Below are 18,303 nucleotides of genomic sequence, written 5' to 3'. Positions count from 1 at the left end.
TGAGATAGAATATTATGCAGCCGTTAAAATCATACATTGTTAAAGGACTTTCCTTTGGCTATTTCTGAAGATAGGCATGGGGATGGGGATGTTTGTTATGTTCTGTGTGATACACTTTTAAATTTGATATGAACACTTTGTAAGTCAAGCAAAAGTAAATGCAAAAATATGTTCATACATAACGTTTAATTATTTGAGGAAATGTTTTTGGTATGTAAGGGCGGAAGGGGCAAAATACAAACTTGTATAATTTTATTTATCTACTTTATTTATTTATTTATCACATTTATTTATTTTTGAGAGAGAGAGAGCCCAAGTTGGGGAGGTGAAGAGAGAGAGAGAGACACAGAATCTTAGGCAGGCCGAACCCACGGCCTGCAAGGGTGGGGCCGAACCCATGAACCGCAAGATCATGACCTGAGCTTAACCAACTGAGCCACCCAGGTGCCTCCAAACTTGCATTTTTTNTAGGCTCTGGCTTATGACATTTTTTCTTTCTTTTCTTTCCCTGTTTTATTCTTTTATTTAGATACGTGAATATTCTGACCGAATTCTTTATAATGAAGATCTTTGATAAACAAATAAAATAGGGGTGCCTGAGTGTCTGACTCTTGATATGATCTCATGGTTGTGAGATAGAGTCGCATGTCAGCCTCCACACTGGACATGGAGCCTGCTTAAGATTCTCTCTCTTTCTCTCTCTCTTTCTCTCTCTCTCTCTGTCTCTGTTTCTCTCTCCCTCTGCCCCTCTCCCACTCAAAATCTCTCCCCCCCAATAAATAAATAAATAAATACATACATACATACATACATAAAGTAAAAAAAAATGCGAGGGAGGGAATCTCATCAACCTTCATGGCTGACATGACCATATGCAAGAATGAAAAATCATCCCCAGGAGGGCCACCTGGGTGGCTCAGTCAGTTAAGCATCTGACTCTTGATCTCAGCTCAGGTCATGATCTCATGGTTCATGAGATCAAGCCCTGCACTGGCNTAAACAAATAAAATAGGGGTGCCTGAGTGTCTGACTCTTGATATGATCTCATGGTTGTGAGATAGAGTCGCATGTCAGCCTCCACACTGGACATGGAGCCTGCTTAAGATTCTCTCTCTTTCTCTCTCTCTTTCTCTCTCTCTCTCTGTCTCTGTTTCTCTCTCCCTCTGCCCCTCTCCCACTCAAAATCTCTCCCCCCCAATAAATAAATAAATAAATACATACATACATACATACATAAAGTAAAAAAAAATGCGAGGGAGGGAATCTCATCAACCTTCATGGCTGACATGACCATATGCAAGAATGAAAAATCATCCCCAGGAGGGCCACCTGGGTGGCTCAGTCAGTTAAGCATCTGACTCTTGATCTCAGCTCAGGTCATGATCTCATGGTTCATGAGATCAAGCCCTGCATTGGCTATCAGCATAGAACCTGCCTGGGATTCTCTCTGTGCACCTTTCTCTCTCTCTTTCTTAAAGTAAATAAATAAACTTAAAAAAAAAAAAGAGATTCCCAGTCTTATGCGGGGACTGAAAGAAGCCGTGATTATACTGTGAAGAATGTAGCATTCAGCAGCAACAAGCACTTGCCAAAACTGCGTGAGACATCCTGTCTCTAGAATCTACCTCAAGTCACATGGATTGAGAAATCCTCTGCTTCTTCCTGGGAGCTTGGCAGGTAGAAATTGAACAATAAAGAGGGTGGTATTTTCTGTGTTTATTATACGTGGGTGGAACCCTCTCTTTCTTACTTCTGCTATAGAATTCAACTTCTGTAACTCAATAGAGGCTTAATAAATGCTTCCTGACCCCCTGGAACCTGCAAAACTCGAATTGGCAGAGATGATGAGGAGACGAGCACAAAATATATGTATATGCCTTCCCAAATATGCTTAATTAGAGCCTCTCCATCTAGTGCACTGTTTCATCTAATTCAAAAACAGTACAGTCTGAACAGCAGTAATGGAGGCTCATTAAGTTCCATTAGCAGCACTGCCATCGAACGGATACAATAGAAGCCAGCAAGGATTCACAGCAACAGGTAACACGCTACAATGGAGACCTGTTAGACAAATAACCTGGTCACCCTCACACCGGGTCCTCTGCTTTTATAGGCGCTGTGTACGCCAGACCATTATGTCCTGTGAAACATAATTTTAATTATATTCCTCAGCTGCCAACTGCATTAGTTTAATCTAAACTTTCAGTCATTCTTATATGTAAAATAAATTCTTATAAGTTTAGTTTCCCCTGTGCAAGGTTTGAGGGTGGAGGGAAGGCCAGTATGGTTATTGTTTAATTGTGGGTCTTTAAGCAAGATGTTTTAAAATAAGGTTATAAGGAGTAGGATGATTAATCATCATGATAATCATAATATTCACTGTGTGCTTACTATGTGCCAGTCTTTTAGTAAAGGCTCTACATGATTGTTTTGTTTACTCTGCAGAACAACCCTATAATGTAGGCATTACTCTTATCCTTTTCATAAGAGAGGTTAAGCCGGTCACATGGGTGGGGATAGAGTGAGGCTTCAAACCCACACAGTCTGACTCCACAGTCAGTGGCATGAACTCCTGCACTCTGGCACCTCTGAGCAACTCATCGGGGATGCAGGCAAAGTTCTCACAGGGGCCTTCGAGGCCTAGGAAGTGTTAAACAAATTACCCCAAGGTTTCCCATGCTGGGAGGTGTTCACACATGTTCCTCAATAAGATTTCACAGCAAAATAATGACAGGACACGCTTAAGTGATAACTCTACTGGGTCACAATGTGACTGATTTTAAAATGTGGCGTTTCCAGGTACGATGGTGCAGTGGGAGGAGGGACCTTAGGCTTGCCTTGTCCCTCAAGTACAGCTAGCTAAATATCAAATCATTTGGGACACCCAGGAAATCTGAGGAGAAAGAGAGGCCACATCATGGCAGGCAGGAAGTGCGGAGGCATAATTTGGGGGAGAAAAGAATTGCCAGTGCCGCAGAGGGGAGGGAGTTGAGATCAGGGACAGACGAGAGGAAGAGACTAGAACACAGGGCACTCTGCATGAGAAGAACGCTTCCCCATAACCACTGACAGGGAAAACAAGAGGGGCTGGTTATCACGAGTTTTTCCCAGCGGTGGAGCTCAGAGTCTGAAGGTTTAGCAGTCGGTGGCACTGCCAAGGTGGAGGAAGGCAGGCACAGAGGTGTTCCTGCGGGGGAGGCCAGAAGCAGACAGTGGTTTCTGAGGATGCGCTGGGTCACACTGGGAGAGAAAGTTCCCCTTCGTGGATGCATGTGGGAGAGCCAGCAGGCACCACTGAGCGCCCTGCTCGTTGGCATAGGAGCAGAGGTGCCTGCTGAGGGCAGCTAGCCTGGATGCGGCGTTTCGCTGCACCTCCAAGCCCCTGCGTGTTCATGGAACTGCCCTTCTGGGACCAACCAGCACCTGCCACGGTGCAGCAAGACCCTCCCCCAGGCTGCGAAGGTGTGTCCCTGCTATGCTGGGTCTCTAAAATTTCAAAACCCAACCAGCGAGCCTGAATGAAACACAAGAGTACTGTGTGGCCACATGGGCGGATGGCTCAGACACAGACGGGGTGAAGGCAGGGACCTGACAGAAGCCTGGGACACAAGAGGGGAGACTGTTCAGTCTTCTGTGAGGGCTTCCTGAACAGCGCCAGGAACGAACTCCCTTCTGGGGTGAGAGCAGACTGATGCCGTTGTTCACTCCTGCCATCAGTGTGGACAGACTTAGAGAGACATAAAACCCACAGTGGTGGCTTGAGCCTTGCTTACATGAAGCCCCACCCCCACCCCCGCACTCTGCAGGTGCTTCTGATCTAGGGCAAGTGTGCCTGAGAGGAGAGCATCAACAGGCTCCTTCCCTAAAAGACCAGCACAAACCTCGCATATTCACCAAGTCTACTTACCACAAAGTGCTGCAAAACTTCAGCAACAAGGGAAATAGGATCTAGCTTCTTTTAACAAGGAGACCAAAACACACCTAGTTAGAATGACAAGGTCCTGATACTTCCCACTGCAGACAAGAAGAAACTGCAGACGATTGACCTGAGGGAAAGAGCAGCCAAAACACAACAGCAGAGTGCACACAGCATATACCAAAAACACTTCCTAAAGCGCCAGGCCCTGGTCAGTATATGACTTTTTTTTTTTTTTAATGTTTTATTTACTTCTGAGAGAGAGAGAGAGATAGTGTGAGCAGGGGAGGGTCAGATAGAGAGGGAGACACAGAATTGAAAACAGGCTCCAGGCTCTGAGCTGTCAGCACAGAGCCCGACGCGGGGCTCGAACCCACGAACCATGAGATCATGACTTGAGCCGAAGTCGGACGCTCAACCGACTGAGCCACCCAGGCGCCCCAGTATAGGACTTCTTCTTAAGAGAGCCATTATTCTCAGGAGCAGGAAACATAACAGGCTTTCCTAACATGCAGAAGACAGAGACCCAGAAAAAATGCCAAGATGGAGGAATTCATCCCAAAAGAAAGAGCAACAAGAGGTCCTGGCTGGGGATGTAATCAAAACACATATAAGTAATATGCTTGAACCAGAATTTAAAACCACAATCCCAAGGATAGTAACCAGACTTGACAAAAAAGCAAAGAGGACACCAGGGAGTCCCTTACCACAGAGATAAAAGACCTAAACACTAGTCAGACCAAAAGAAAAAAAATGCTATAACTGAGATGCAAAACTGATTGGATGTAATGACCGTAAGAATGGAAGAAGCAGAGGAACAATATAGGATATAGAAGACACAATTATGGAAGCTAATGAAGCTGAAAAGAAGAGGGAACAAAAACAATATTGAATCACAAATGTAGATTTAGTGAATTCAGCGACTCCATAAAGCATAAGAGCATTTGTATCATAGGAGTTCCAGAAGAAGAGAAGGGAAAAAGGGCCAGAAGGTTCATCTGAACAAATTATAGCTGAAAACTTCCCTAATCAAGGAAGATTTGGAATAGACATCCAAATCTAGAAGGCAAAACTCCCATCAAAATCAACCAAAGCAGGCCAACACCAAGACATATCATAGTGAAATTTTCAAAATACAGAGATAAGGAGAGACTCCTGAAAGCAACAAGGGAGAAGAAGTCCATAGCCTACAAGGGAAAGACAGATCAGGCTTGTAGCAGATCTCACCACAGAAATGTGGTAGGCCAGAAGGGGGTGGCAGAATATATTCAACATGCTGAGTGGGGAAAATATGCAGCCGAGAATACTTTATCCAGCAAGGCTGTCACTCAGAATAAAAGGAGAGATAAAAAGTTTCCCAGAAAAACAAAAACTGAAGGAGTTGTGACTACTAAACCAGCCCTGCAAGAGATAAAGCGTGGGAGGGGGGGAGTGTGTGCCTGGACGACTGTTGGTTAAACCTCTGACTCTTGATCTCAGCTCAGGTCATGATCTCACAAATCTCTCTATGCCTCTTTCTCTGCCCTTAACCTGCTCATGTTGGCTGTCTCTCTCTCTCTCTCTCTCTCTCTCAAGATAAAAAAAAATAAACTTCAAAGAAATATTAAAGAGGACTCTTTGATTGGGAAAGAAAGACCAAAAGCAACAAAGACTAGAAAGGAACAGAGAACATCTCCAGAAACATCAACTTTACAGGTAATACAATGGCACTAAATTCATATCTATTAATAATCCTTCTGAGTGCAAATGGGCTAAGTGCTCCAATCAAAGAGACAGGGTATCAGAATAGATTTTTTTTTTTTTTAAGTTCCAATGGGGCGCCTGAGTGGCTCAGTCGGTTAGGCGTCCGACTTCAGCTCAGGTCATGATCTCACAGCTCATGGGTTCGAGCCCTGTGTCAGGCTCCGTGCTGACAGCTAGCTCAGAGACTGGAGCCTGCTTCCAATTCTGTGTGTCTCTCTCTCTCACCCTCCCCTGCTCATGCTGTCTCTCTCTCTGTCCCTCAGAAATAAATAAAACATTAAAAAAATTTTTTTTAAAGTTCCATCTATATGCTGCCTACAAGAGACTCATTTTAGACCTAAAGACACCTGCAGATTGAAAGTTAGGGGTTGGAGAACCAATTTATCATGCTAATGGATGTCAAAAGAATGCTGACAAGCTAGATTTTAAACAAAAGACTGTCACAAAAGATATGGAAGGACCCTATATCATAGTTAAGAGGTTTATCCAACAAGATCTAACAATTATAAATATTTATGTCCCCAACTTGAAAGCACCAAATATATAAATCAAGTAATAACAAACATAGAGAAACTCATTGATAATAATACAAGAAGAGTAGGGGACTTTAACACCCCACTTATAGCAATGGACAGATCATCTAGCAGAAAATCAACAAGGAAACAATGGCTTTGAATGACACACTGGACCAGACAGACTGAATAGATAATATTCAGAACATTTCATCCTAAAGCAGAATACACATTCATTTCAAGTGCACATGGAACATTCTTCAGAACAGATTCCATACTGGTTCACAAATCAGGCTTCAACAAGTACAAAAAGATAGAAATCATACCTTGCATATTTTCAGACTATAATGCTATGAAACTTGACATGAACCACAAGAAAAAAAAGACCACAAATACATGAAGGTTAAAGAACATCCTACTAAAAGTGAATGGGTTAACTAGGAAAGTAAAGAAGAAATAAAAAATACATGGAAGCAAACAAAAATGAAAATACAACAGTCCAAATCCTTTGGGATGCAGCAAAAATGGTCATAAGAAGGAATTATATAGCAATACAGGTTCTCCTCAAGAATAAAGAAAAGTATTAAATTTTAATACTCAACATAACCTTACACATAAAGGAGCCAGAAAAGGAATAGCAAAGTGTGAAGCCAGCAAAAGAAGGAAAATAATAAAGATTAGAGCAGAAATAAAGTATATAGAAACATACAAACAAAACCAATGGAACAAATGAATAAAACTAGGAGCTGGTTCTTTGAAGGAATTAATAAAATTAATAATCCCCTAGCCAAACTTATCAAAAGAAAAGAGAAAGAACCCAAATAAACAAAATCATGAATAAAAGAGGAGAGATCACAACAAATACCACAGAAATACAGTTAGAGGAAAATACTATCAGCCAACAAATTGGGCAATCTGGAAGAAATAGATAAATTCCTAGAAATATATAAACTATCAAGACTGAAACAGGAAAATAGAAAATTTGAACATACCAAAAAAAAAAATCAGAAAGAAATTGAATCAGTAATAAAAAATCTCCCAACAAACAAAAGTCCAGGGCCACGTGGCTTTCCAGGGGAATTCTATCAAAAATTTGACGAAGAGCTAATACCTATTCTTCACAAATTGTTCCAAAAAATAAAAATGTAAGGAAAACTTTCAAACTCATTCTATGAGACCAGTATTACCTTGATTCTAAAACCAGACAAATTCCCCACTAAAAAATAGAATTACAAACAAATATCCCTGATGAACACTAATGCAAAAATCCTCAACAAGATACTAGCAAATTGAGTCCAACAGTACATTAAAAGAATTATTCACCACGATTAAGACTGCAAGGCTGGCTCAATATTCATAAATCAGTCAACACAAAACACCACATTAATATTCTCTCAATAGATACAGAAAAAGCATTTGACAAAATACAGCATCCGTTCTTTTTTTTTTTTTTTTAATTTTTTTAATGCTTTATTTATTTCTGAGAGAGAGAGAGACAGCGTGAGCAGGAGAGGGTCAGAGAGAGAGGGAGTCACAGACTGAAAGAGGCTCCAGGCTCCAAGCTGGCAGTCAGCACAGAGCCCGACGCGGGGCTCAAACCCACGAACCGCGAGATCATGACCTAAGCGAAAGTCGGACGCTTAACTGACTAAGCCACCCAGGCGCCCCTCATCCATTCTTGATTAAAAGAAAAACAAACAGCAAAGTAGGGATAGAGGAAACATACCTCAACATCATAAAGGCCATACAAAGACTCATAGCTAATAATATCCTCAATGGGGAAAAACTGAGTTCTTTTCCTCTATGGTCAGGAACAAGACAGGGATGTCTACCCTCACCATTGTTATTTAACACAGTATTGGAAGTCCTCGCTTCAGCAATCAGACAACAAAAAGAAATAAAAGGCATCCAAACTGGCAAGGAAGAAGTCAAATTTTCACTCTTCACAGATGACACGATACTCTGTGTAGACACCTGAAAGACTCCACCAAAAAAATTGCTAGAACTGATCCATGAACTCAGCAAAGTCACAGGATATAAAATCAATGTACAGAAATCTGTTGCATTTCAATACACCAATAATGAAGCAGGAGGAAGAAAAATCAAGGAATGGATCCCATTTACAATTGCTCCAAAAATCATAAGATACCTAAGAATAAACCTAACCAAACAGGTGAAAGCTCTGTAGTCTGAAAACTATATACTATTTATGAAAGAAAGTGAAGACGACACAAATAAATGGAAAACTATTCCATGCTCATAGACTGGAAGAACAAATACTGTTAAAATGTCTATACTACCCAAAGCAGTCTACGCATTTAATACAATTCCTATCAAATATCACTGGCATTTCTCACAGAGCTAGAGTAAACAATCCTAAAATTTGTATGGGACCACAAAAGACCCTGAATAGTCAAAACAATCCTGAAAAAGGAAGCAAAGCTGTAGGCATCACAATTCCAGACTTCAAGCTACATTAAAAAGCTACAGTGATCAAGACGGTATGGTACTGGCACAAAAACAGACACATAGATCAATGGAACAGAATAGAAAACCCAGAAATGGACCCACAGCTATAATGTCACCTAATCTTTTTTTAAAAAAATTTTTAATGTTTTATTTATTTTTGAGAGAGAGATAGAGACCGCATGAGCAGGGAAGGATCAGAGAGAGAAGGAGACACAGAATCCAAAGACAGGTTCCAGGCTCTGAGCTAGCTGTCAGCACAGAGCCCGACGTGGGGCTCGAACCCATGAACTGTGAGATCATGACCTGAGCCGAAGTCGGACACTTAACCTACTGAGCCACCCAGGTGCCCCTAAAGTCACCTAATCTTTGAAAAAGCAGGAAAGAATATCCAATGGAAGAAAAAAAAGACAGTCTCTTCAATAAATGGCATTGGGAAAACTGGAGCAACATGCAAAGGAATGAAACTGGACCAATTTCTTATACTATCGTCAAAAATTAATTCAAAATGGATGAAAGATGTAAATGTGAGACAGGAAACTATCAAAATTCTAGAGGAGAACACAGGCATCAACTTCTTTGACCTCAGCCCTAGCAACTTTTTATTAGACACATCTCCTGAGGCAATGAAAGCAAAAGCAAAAATGAACTATTGGGACTTCATCAAGACAAAAGGCTTCTGCACAGTGAAGGAAACAATCGACAAAATTAAAAGGCAACCTACAGAAGATATGTGCAACTGATATATCTGACAAAGGGTTAATATCCAAAATCTATAAGGAACTTATCAAACGTAACACCCCAAAAATGAATAATCCAGTTAAGAAATGGGCAGAAGACATGAATAGACATTTTTCTAAAGAAGACATCTAGATGGCCAACAGATGCATGAAAAGATGTTCAACGTCACTCATCATCAGGGAAGTACAAATCAAAACTACAATGAGATACCACCTCATACCTGCCAGAATTGCTAAAGTTAACAACACAGGAAACAACAGATGTTGGCAACGGTGTGGAGAAAATGAAACCCTCTCACACTGTTGGTGGGAATGCAAACTGGTGCAGCCACTCTGGAAAACAGTACGGAGGTTCCTCCAAAATCTAAAACTAGAACTACCCTGAGACCCAGCAATTGCACTACTAGGTATTTACCCTAAGGATACAAACTACTGATTTGAAGGGGCTGTGCTCTGAGGCTTACAGAAGCATTATCAACAATAGCCAAACTGTGGAAGGAGCCCAAGTGTGCATCAAATGATGATAGATAACGAAGATGTGAAATATATATACACAATGAAATATTAGTCAGCCATCAAAAAGAATGAAATTTTGCCATTTGCCATGATGTGGATGGAGCTAGAGTATATTATGCTATACGAAATAAGTCAGTCAGAGAAAGACAAATACCATATGGTTTCACTCATATGTGAAATTTAAGAATCAAAGCAGATGAACATAGGGGCAAGGGGGGGATAAGGAAGGCAAACCATAAGAGACTTTTAACTATAGAGAACTACTCTGGGTTACTGGAAGGGAGGTGGTCAGGGGATGGGCTAAATGGGTGATAGGCATTAAAGAGGGCACTTGGGATAACACTGGGTATTATACATAAGTGACGAATCACTAATTTCTATTTCTGAAACCAATAGTACCCTATATGTTAACTTTAAATAAAATTTAAACTTTAAAAAATAAACTAAAATGTAGTATTTCCCAAATATAACATGCTTAATATGGAAAAATACCCAATTAACTAGTACTCCACAGAACAGAGAGACGAAAATGCTGGTTTATATTACTAGGGTCAAAAATAACCAGTGTTCCAGTAAAGGAAGACATAAAACAGACTTAATACTTCTCTTTTTCTAGTCTCACAACTCACTCAATTCTGTAAGGATATGGGTGATCTCTTCTTTACAGGTAGGTGACCATGCAAATAACTTCCTTTCCCTCCCTCTTCAAAATACTGGCTCAGCTACCTTAGGAAAGTATTCTTCCCTCCCTCCCATACCTCTGTTGAAAGCTCTCCAGAGGCTACCTCAACAAGGCCAACCATGTAAAGAAGGCTGGTGAGGTAGCTCTATCAACAGGGAAAATCGATGGATGATGTTCTGAAAAATCAGGCCTCCATAGTCAAATTCTAGAACCCATGAAAGCCTCTGGAATATTTTTCAGAAGCTACATACCCCATCTACATTCTAATCCTTCTCTACTCAAATCCCAAGGAAAAAAACTCAAGAGGAATACAATGGTATATGATGATTGACGGTGTTATGCTTATTACTACCAGTACTACAACTACTACCACAGCTACCACCACAACCACCACTATTATTTAATTATTTGCTCATAAATGTCTACTTCTCAAGTTTTCACACTATATTCATTTGGTTCATAACACTACCATTTCCTAGTTGCCCCTGTTCTCCTCTGATAGATTCTGGCTGGTCTTCTCCATGAGCTCCTATTCCTCGGTCCATTATACAGGTGTGGGTATTCCTCATGGTCCCACCCTCAGCCCCGAGCTTCCTGACTCTTCTTGCTTCCTGGGCATACTCGCTTCCTTTTTCATGGTTTTATTTTCTCACAAGGGGCAGAGGACTCCCAAATCTCCTTGTCCAGTTCAATCTTTGCCCCACGACTTCCTATCCTTACCTCTAACAACCTCCAGAAATATCTGGCTAAATGTGCCATAAGAATTGACAAAACTAAAGCTCAACAAAACTGAAACTAAAACTCAACAAAGCTAAAACTCATCGCTTGCCCCCTCCCCATGTCCTTTGCACATATTTTTTTTTTTATCGTGGTGGTGCCACCTTTCACCTAATTACTCCCGCTACCCCCTCAACTCCACCCTCTCCCTTGGCTACAAGTTCAATCCCTAACTCCCTTCATGGACCTCCCTTCCTAAACATATCTTTATTCCTCCCTTCTGTTACAGTCTGAATACTTGTGTGTCCCTGAAATTCACAGGCTGACATTCTAACCCCCCAAGGTGATGATATTAGTAGGTAGGGCCTTCGGGAGGTGATTAGGTCATGAAGGTAGAACCCTAATGAATGGAATTAATGCCTTTATAAAAGAGACCCCACAGAGCTCCCTCACCCCCTCCAGCATGTGGGGTGCAATGTGAAGTCTACAACCCAGAAGGGGACTGTCACCCAACCATGCTGGCACACTGATCTTGGACAGCCTCCAGAACTGTGAGCAGTAACTTTCTGCTGCTTACAAGCCACCCAGCCTATAGCACTTCATTATAACAGTCTGAACAGACTAAGACACCTCTTTCAATCCTATTATGGCTAGTTTGGCCATAATAAACTAATAAAGATAATTAGTTAATAAAGATATTAGTTAAGGAAAATAAAATCTTGTGGACTCACAAACCAATTTGATTTTTTTCCCTCAGTATAAAATTTGGTCTGAGATTCAATCAGCCACCTAAATACATATCTACCTAAGATGGTGTCAGTTGAAAGGGGCAGAAATATGACTTGTACCCATAGTGAACCATTTAGAGAGATTCTTTGTGTGATTCAGTTCAGGATTCGCTCTCTATCCACTTGTACATCAGAAAAAATACATGTGTTATTAGGTATAAGATTTTATTTTTTTTTTAATGTTTATTTATTTATTTTGTGAGAAGAGAGAGGATGAGCAAGGGAGGGGCAGAGACAGAGGGAGAGAATCCCAAGCAGGCTTTGCGCGGTCAGTGCAGAGCTCAGCACGGGGCTTGAACTCATGAACCATGAGATCGTGACCTGGGCCAAAATCAAAAGTCAGACGCTTAAGTGACTGAGCCACCCAGGTGCCCCAGGTATAACATTTTATAGTCAGGCCCATGTATGTTTGAAAATGAGGGAACACTTCCGGTTACAAAAACAAGTCTGTGTTTTAAAAGCAAAATGCATACGACCATGCAGTCTTCTGTATTTTCACACAGCGCCTCGGATCCACAATTATCAGTACAGCCAAGATGGCTTTGATCCTCCAGTTTCTGAATATGATCACTTTCTCCAATGTACCTTCTCTTTCCTCACACCTCTGAACCCTGGCCCCACTCTCTGCGGGCGCGCTGCTTGCCGAAGGCTGCAGGGGCTGCGGTGAGCCCTTCCTCCGGGACTTCACTTCAGCAAATCCCCTCCTCCCTCCTCTTCCTGCAGTCTCTGGCTCATCACTTTCAGGACCACACGCACTCATTTTGTTATCTCCATGTGAAAGCAGAACAAGAGAAGGTCACCTGTCCCCATCTCCCCAGTGCGACCAGCACACAACCCCACCTTCTCCAGTCGTACCTGCTGCTCAGGGACGCACCTTGCTGCCTCAGGCGTCCGCATTTGCTGTTCCTTCCATTTGCTGTTCCTTCGGCCAGGTGTGCCCTTCCACTGGATGTCTCTGTCTGGCCCTCCCCTCTCTTAGCTCCCCCCTCCTCGGATTCTTCAGTGACCTCCCTGCCCCAGGCTACCCCAAGGAGTCCAACCCAACCCCCAACCCTGGCAGACCCCTCACCACCATCGTGTTCTATTCCCTTATGCAACTTTATTTTTCTTCATCTCTATTTAACTGTCTGACATTAAATTACATATTTGTATGTGCTTCCTTCTTCGTTGTGTGTCCTCCACCCGCGCCCCCTTACTGGTCTTCCTGCACACTAGGTCACAAGTCCTGTGAAGGGAGGGGCTCTTGTGTCTTATTCATCGTGTATCTCTGGCGAATAGGAGAGCGTCTGGAACATACATAGTAGGTCCTCAATAAATCCACAATCACTTACATAAATATTAAACTCTGCCAGAGAAAACTTTAGAGAATCTAAACCTCTGGGTTTTCAAAATACACGTTTCTACTTCTTTAGACATTCTAGAGGAATCAGGTTTGGGGAGCTGGAAAAAGACCTCTGTCTTTTACCTTTCTGATGTTACTCGGATTCGTTCCTCACAGCTGTAATTCAGTCTTTCCATCTTCTCGTGGAAGTAGATTTCCACACACTGTTCTTCAAAGTCATGAAGTCTCTTCAGATCCTCCTCACTGAGGTAGAGCTCTGCATAAATAAGAAGGGCACATTCAAAACACAATCATGATTTGCCTTTAATAGGAAGCTGATATCAAGCGCGTGGGGCTTTTCTTCCGCTTGTGTTGAAAACTCAGTGAACCAGAGCTTACGTGATAAAACTTTGCCGCCCTATCAGACAGAATTCTTAATATTAATAATGGGGAAGCAGCGTGTAGAAACAAATAGAAACAGCAGATTGGATCTTTCCTATTTGTTCTCTAAACAGGCATGGGAATTTGAAGAGGACTCGTGTGGAACAGACACTCTCTGTTCAATGTGCTCATAGATTAGACTGTCTCCACACATTTACAAAAATTCGCTATATTTATATGCATATGGGAAAAGAATCTGACTGTCTTTCCCTCGCCTGCCCCACAACTGTTTTTTTTGTCTGTCAAAATGACAATAAGTAACCTGTAGGTTAAAATCAAGGTTAGATGAAGTCCAAGTCTATTACATTAATCCAGCAAGTGTAAGAAAGTTTCATGTTGTTACACTGAATTTGTACAACATGGTTTGAACTGCGTAAGTTCACTTATACGTAGGTTTTTTTTCAGTAAATAGTAAATACTATTTTTCAGTAAATACTGTACATGTATTTTCTCTCCCATATGATTTTCTCAATAACCTTTTCTTTTCTCCAACTCACTTTATTATAAGTCTCAGTATATAGCACATATAATATCCACAGAATGTTTTAATTAACTATTTATGTTATCAGTAAGGCTTCCGATCAACAGTAGGCTATCAGGATTTAAGTCTGGGGGAAGTAAGAAGTTAGCCACTGATTTTTGACCATGCAGGGGGCTGGCCTCCCAACTCCAATGTTGTTCAAGGGTAAACGACACTAAGCTACTCTACTGGAAATGGAGATATTACTGCCAGCCAGTGGCTGAGGCTGTCCACCTTCCTTGACATAACTATAACTAACTCATGAAAAGACACATCACTACATGATATTATGAAACAATTCTGTGTCAGACCTCAATGATCACACTCCATCTACCACCTTGGCTCTCCCTCAGACCTAACAGAAAAATACATTAGCTCTTGAGCAGGTTTCTAATACTTAGGAAATATATAAATGGTGTTGCAAAAAGGGCAAAAATTAGAGCATTCTCTTCCTTCAGTGGTAACACTTAACTTAGTAGAAAAAAACATTAGAGTTCCCTCAAACTTATTAGAAATGCAAACATTCCATTATTTTCCAATAAAATAGGCAAAAATACAGATTTTATGGTGTGAAAGAATCTTTCAGAACTAAAAAAACCCCAAAAAACCCAGCGTCCTCACTCACAAACTCTAAATGCCTGTTTGCATTTAAAAAATCTCTTATGAATGGGAAACTTTACAGTTGTCATGAGTTAATCCTTCCGTGGATTCCTAAGAGCAAACATAAAGACCTATTCCAGGGACAGGTGCAGCTTGCACGTGTGGAGCGTTCTTGGAACATTCCGCCAGGTGGCGCTGCAGCCCCAAATGCAAACGTTGATCTTCAAAACAGGATTGGAAGCAGTTTCACAAAAATTCAAGAATTTTCCAGAACTCAGAGTGAACACACCTCTAAGCTTTAGCAAATTTGCTTTAGTTGTATACCGGAAAAGTCCTAGAAGCCCAGACGAAGGTGAGCCCCAAATCGGGCCAAGCCCCAGCCAATTCCAGGATTTCTCAAGTGGTTCACACTCGACTATTAACTTGTCGTAGTTTGGCAGCCAGTGCCTGGTATGGCTTTCTGTTAGAAGCCTAAAATGTATAGTGTAATTATAAGCCTTAAAATTATCTTCATTTGTGCTTTGGCTTCCTCACAAAGGATGAATCACTTTGGGGGTGGGGGACAAGGGATTGAAAAGAAAAATAAATCTCCAACGTGAGTCTAGAGGAGAAAAACACTTCACTGAGCTAATTACCAGCAAGAAGAAAAGCATGTCGGCCTATCAACCTCGTAGTAACACCTGTCCCCCTAAAAGCCCATAGAATGTGTAAGTAGTGCACAGTCCATTATCTGAGACTACTGAAACCAAGTGTATTTTCGAATTCAGGCTTTTCCTTTTCTCGTTTTAGAAAGGTAATATAGTACCTATACCAGAAATGCAGTAAAATCCCTAACTGAGGCCAGGACAGTACCCTAAAACCCAACACATTATTTCTGCAGCAGAATCAATGGCTATTCACACTACAAGGGATAAAGATAATTAATGGCTTCACTTTGGTTCCGTCAGCCTCTTTTATCCCAATGAATCTATTACTTAAGAAGGAAAACAAAGCTTTCCATTTTCAGGGGTATTTTGGATTTAAGAACTGGTATGAAGGATTGTGGATTTATGCCACCCTTTTCCTTTATATGCAGGAATTATCTAGAGATGGCACGGCACCCAGTGTGAAATTGTTTGAAAGGAACTACCAAAAGAGCTGCAAAACCACAATAAGAAATGTTCCGTTATAACAATTAGTGTGACAGCCATATCGTACAGGTTAAGATACGGAGAAGCAAAATGAACTAGGAGACTCTCAAAATAATGTACACGTAAGCATCGCCAAGTAAATAAATAAATAAGTAAAGAAAAATATAAAAATGAAAATCCATATTTCTGCATCCTGAATTGTTCTTGAAAAATGAAACATCGACACAGAATCACCTCCATTCTCAGCAGATTAGAGAACCAGAGATCAGGACTCTGGTTAACAAGTGAAGCTGAGTCTGTCGTATCGATTTCCCTTAGTCCACAAGACCTTCTGAGACCCCTTTCTACGTCACTTCCGTCTTCCACAACAGGGAAGTGAGTCTGGGTCTCTGGGACTGCTCCCTAGGAGTTATCCTGATGCCTTTCCAGGTAAGCAGAGAAGACACAGGTTTTCCAGGTGACATAAAGCCTTTAACACACTTAGGCAGAAATTTTGCTCCTACCTATTCCTTTCTTTCAAAGTATCGGTTAATCTTGGCAAAAACATACTATAACCACATCGTGAAATCAACGTATTTACTCAGACCCAGGTCCTCTATTTACTTAGACCCAAGTCCTCAGCTGATAGTCGATCGGCAATGAACTCCCAGAGCCTTCCATCGTGTGCCCTGAATTTAACTGACAATGTTCCAGCGTGTCTTCACGTAGGATCCCCATCCTTACTGGCGTCCTAGCGCCCCACCGGTGAAAACTTACTTAATCCAACATCACCCTCTTCTTGGTCATTTGGAGCTCGATGACGGCAAAGACGGCGAAGGAGGAGACCGACGTGGCTCAGCAGGATGAGAGGTGGCGGCAGCCAAGGCTTCTTGTGATAGGTCATGATGTAGCGATAGCGGTTGTATTTCCATAGTTTGTTGGAAATGGATTTCATATCTACGTAAACGTTACTGTAAGTTGTAGTTAAGAAAGGGATAAAACTTCAATACGGCATCCTAAAACATAACAGATTCTTTCTCTGTTTTCCAACTTTTATGATTAGGTCACCTGACCTTCCCACCTTTAGCCAATAAAAATAATATCTGTTGCCTTTGTGATTCTTCTTCTAGCCAAAAAGATACATTAATCACCTTTTACAATAAAATATGCTAATCAGAATAATAAACGAAAAATACAAATGACAATCAGAGAGAAATGCAATGAACGGACACTGAAACTTCACACGCTATTCTTGCTACGCCGTCTCTTCACGTAAGTGCTTTTCAGTCCATAATTCACCATTCACAGTAACTACCATTAATGTTTCTATCATCAACCTTATGAAGAGATTCTCCTAATGTCAATCATGAGAACTGATAGAATAATCCTAGTTAAAGCACCCAAAGGAAAAAATAGTAATGAAGAAGAGACAGGGAAGAAAAATGAGTTCACCCTAAAATAATCAGTAAGGACACCTTCTATTTAGAAACTGGATAAAATTATTTAGATTAACTTTACAATGAAAATAACCCCTTATCAGTAGGCTACCTTGGATTATCCCTTTAATTACATTAATTTTAATATCTAGATATTATGGTAAATGCTGGTATTACAGAACTGTCCATGAAGTTGTGGTAGGTGGTACACTTATTCTAAAACAACATGTCGTCCCTAAGTACTTAACTTTAAGTCTATAATATCATAGATGTAGGGGAGGACACAATGGACTGTCTTAACATTCTGCTCAGGCTAATACAACGTTTAGTTTTTATAAAGATGGCAAAGTAGCACTTGAGTAGGACAGCAGAAATTAGCCAATAAAAATACCGGCAGCCCTAAACGTGAGCAAGGAAAAAGAGAAGAAACCAGGACTATCCTGGAGAAAGCAAGTTTAAAATAAGAGGAAGGAGTAAGTTTCACAGAATCCATAAAGTCGATGGTGGAAAGACAGGAAACGGGGTTTTGTTTTATTTTGACAGAGAGGGCGGGGCGCGAGGCAGGCAGAGAGGGACAGAGAGAATCCCAAGCAGGCTCTGTTCTATCAGTGCGGAGCCCAACATGGGGCTCGATCTCATGACCATGAAATCATGACCTGAACTGAAATCAAGAGTCGGACACTTAACCTGGGCCATCCAGGTGCCCCAAAACATAGAAAACTCGGTTTTAACAGTAGTTGTCAAAGTGTGGTCTGAACCACAGCATTAGCATCACCTGAGGACACGTCAAAAATGT

General features: G+C 41.2%; 1 protein-coding gene across 2 annotated transcripts in view; it reads right to left on the bottom strand.

Annotated features, from left to right (window-relative positions):
* TRPM6 (transient receptor potential cation channel subfamily M member 6) overlaps window positions 1-18,303 on the bottom strand; it is a 154,123-nt gene that overhangs the window by 41,254 nt on the left and 94,566 nt on the right. For both annotated transcript variants that reach the window (XM_077759376.1, XM_077759377.1), the window contains 2 exons: window positions 16,849-17,042; window positions 13,546-13,678 (listed from right to left, as the gene is read on the bottom strand). In XM_077759376.1, the coding sequence (XP_077615502.1) occupies window positions 13,546-13,678; window positions 16,849-17,042 (327 nt within the window). The remainder of the gene's footprint in view (window positions 1-13,545; window positions 13,679-16,848; window positions 17,043-18,303) is intronic.

This window comes from Crocuta crocuta, unplaced genomic scaffold (genome assembly GCF_008692635.1).
Source record: "Crocuta crocuta isolate KB4526 unplaced genomic scaffold, BGI_CrCroc_1.0 scaffold41, whole genome shotgun sequence".
NCBI classification, from domain to species: domain Eukaryota; kingdom Metazoa; phylum Chordata; class Mammalia; order Carnivora; family Hyaenidae; genus Crocuta; species Crocuta crocuta.
The sequence above is the reverse complement of the archived record's forward strand: the minus strand, read 5'-3'. Positions and strand labels throughout refer to the sequence as shown.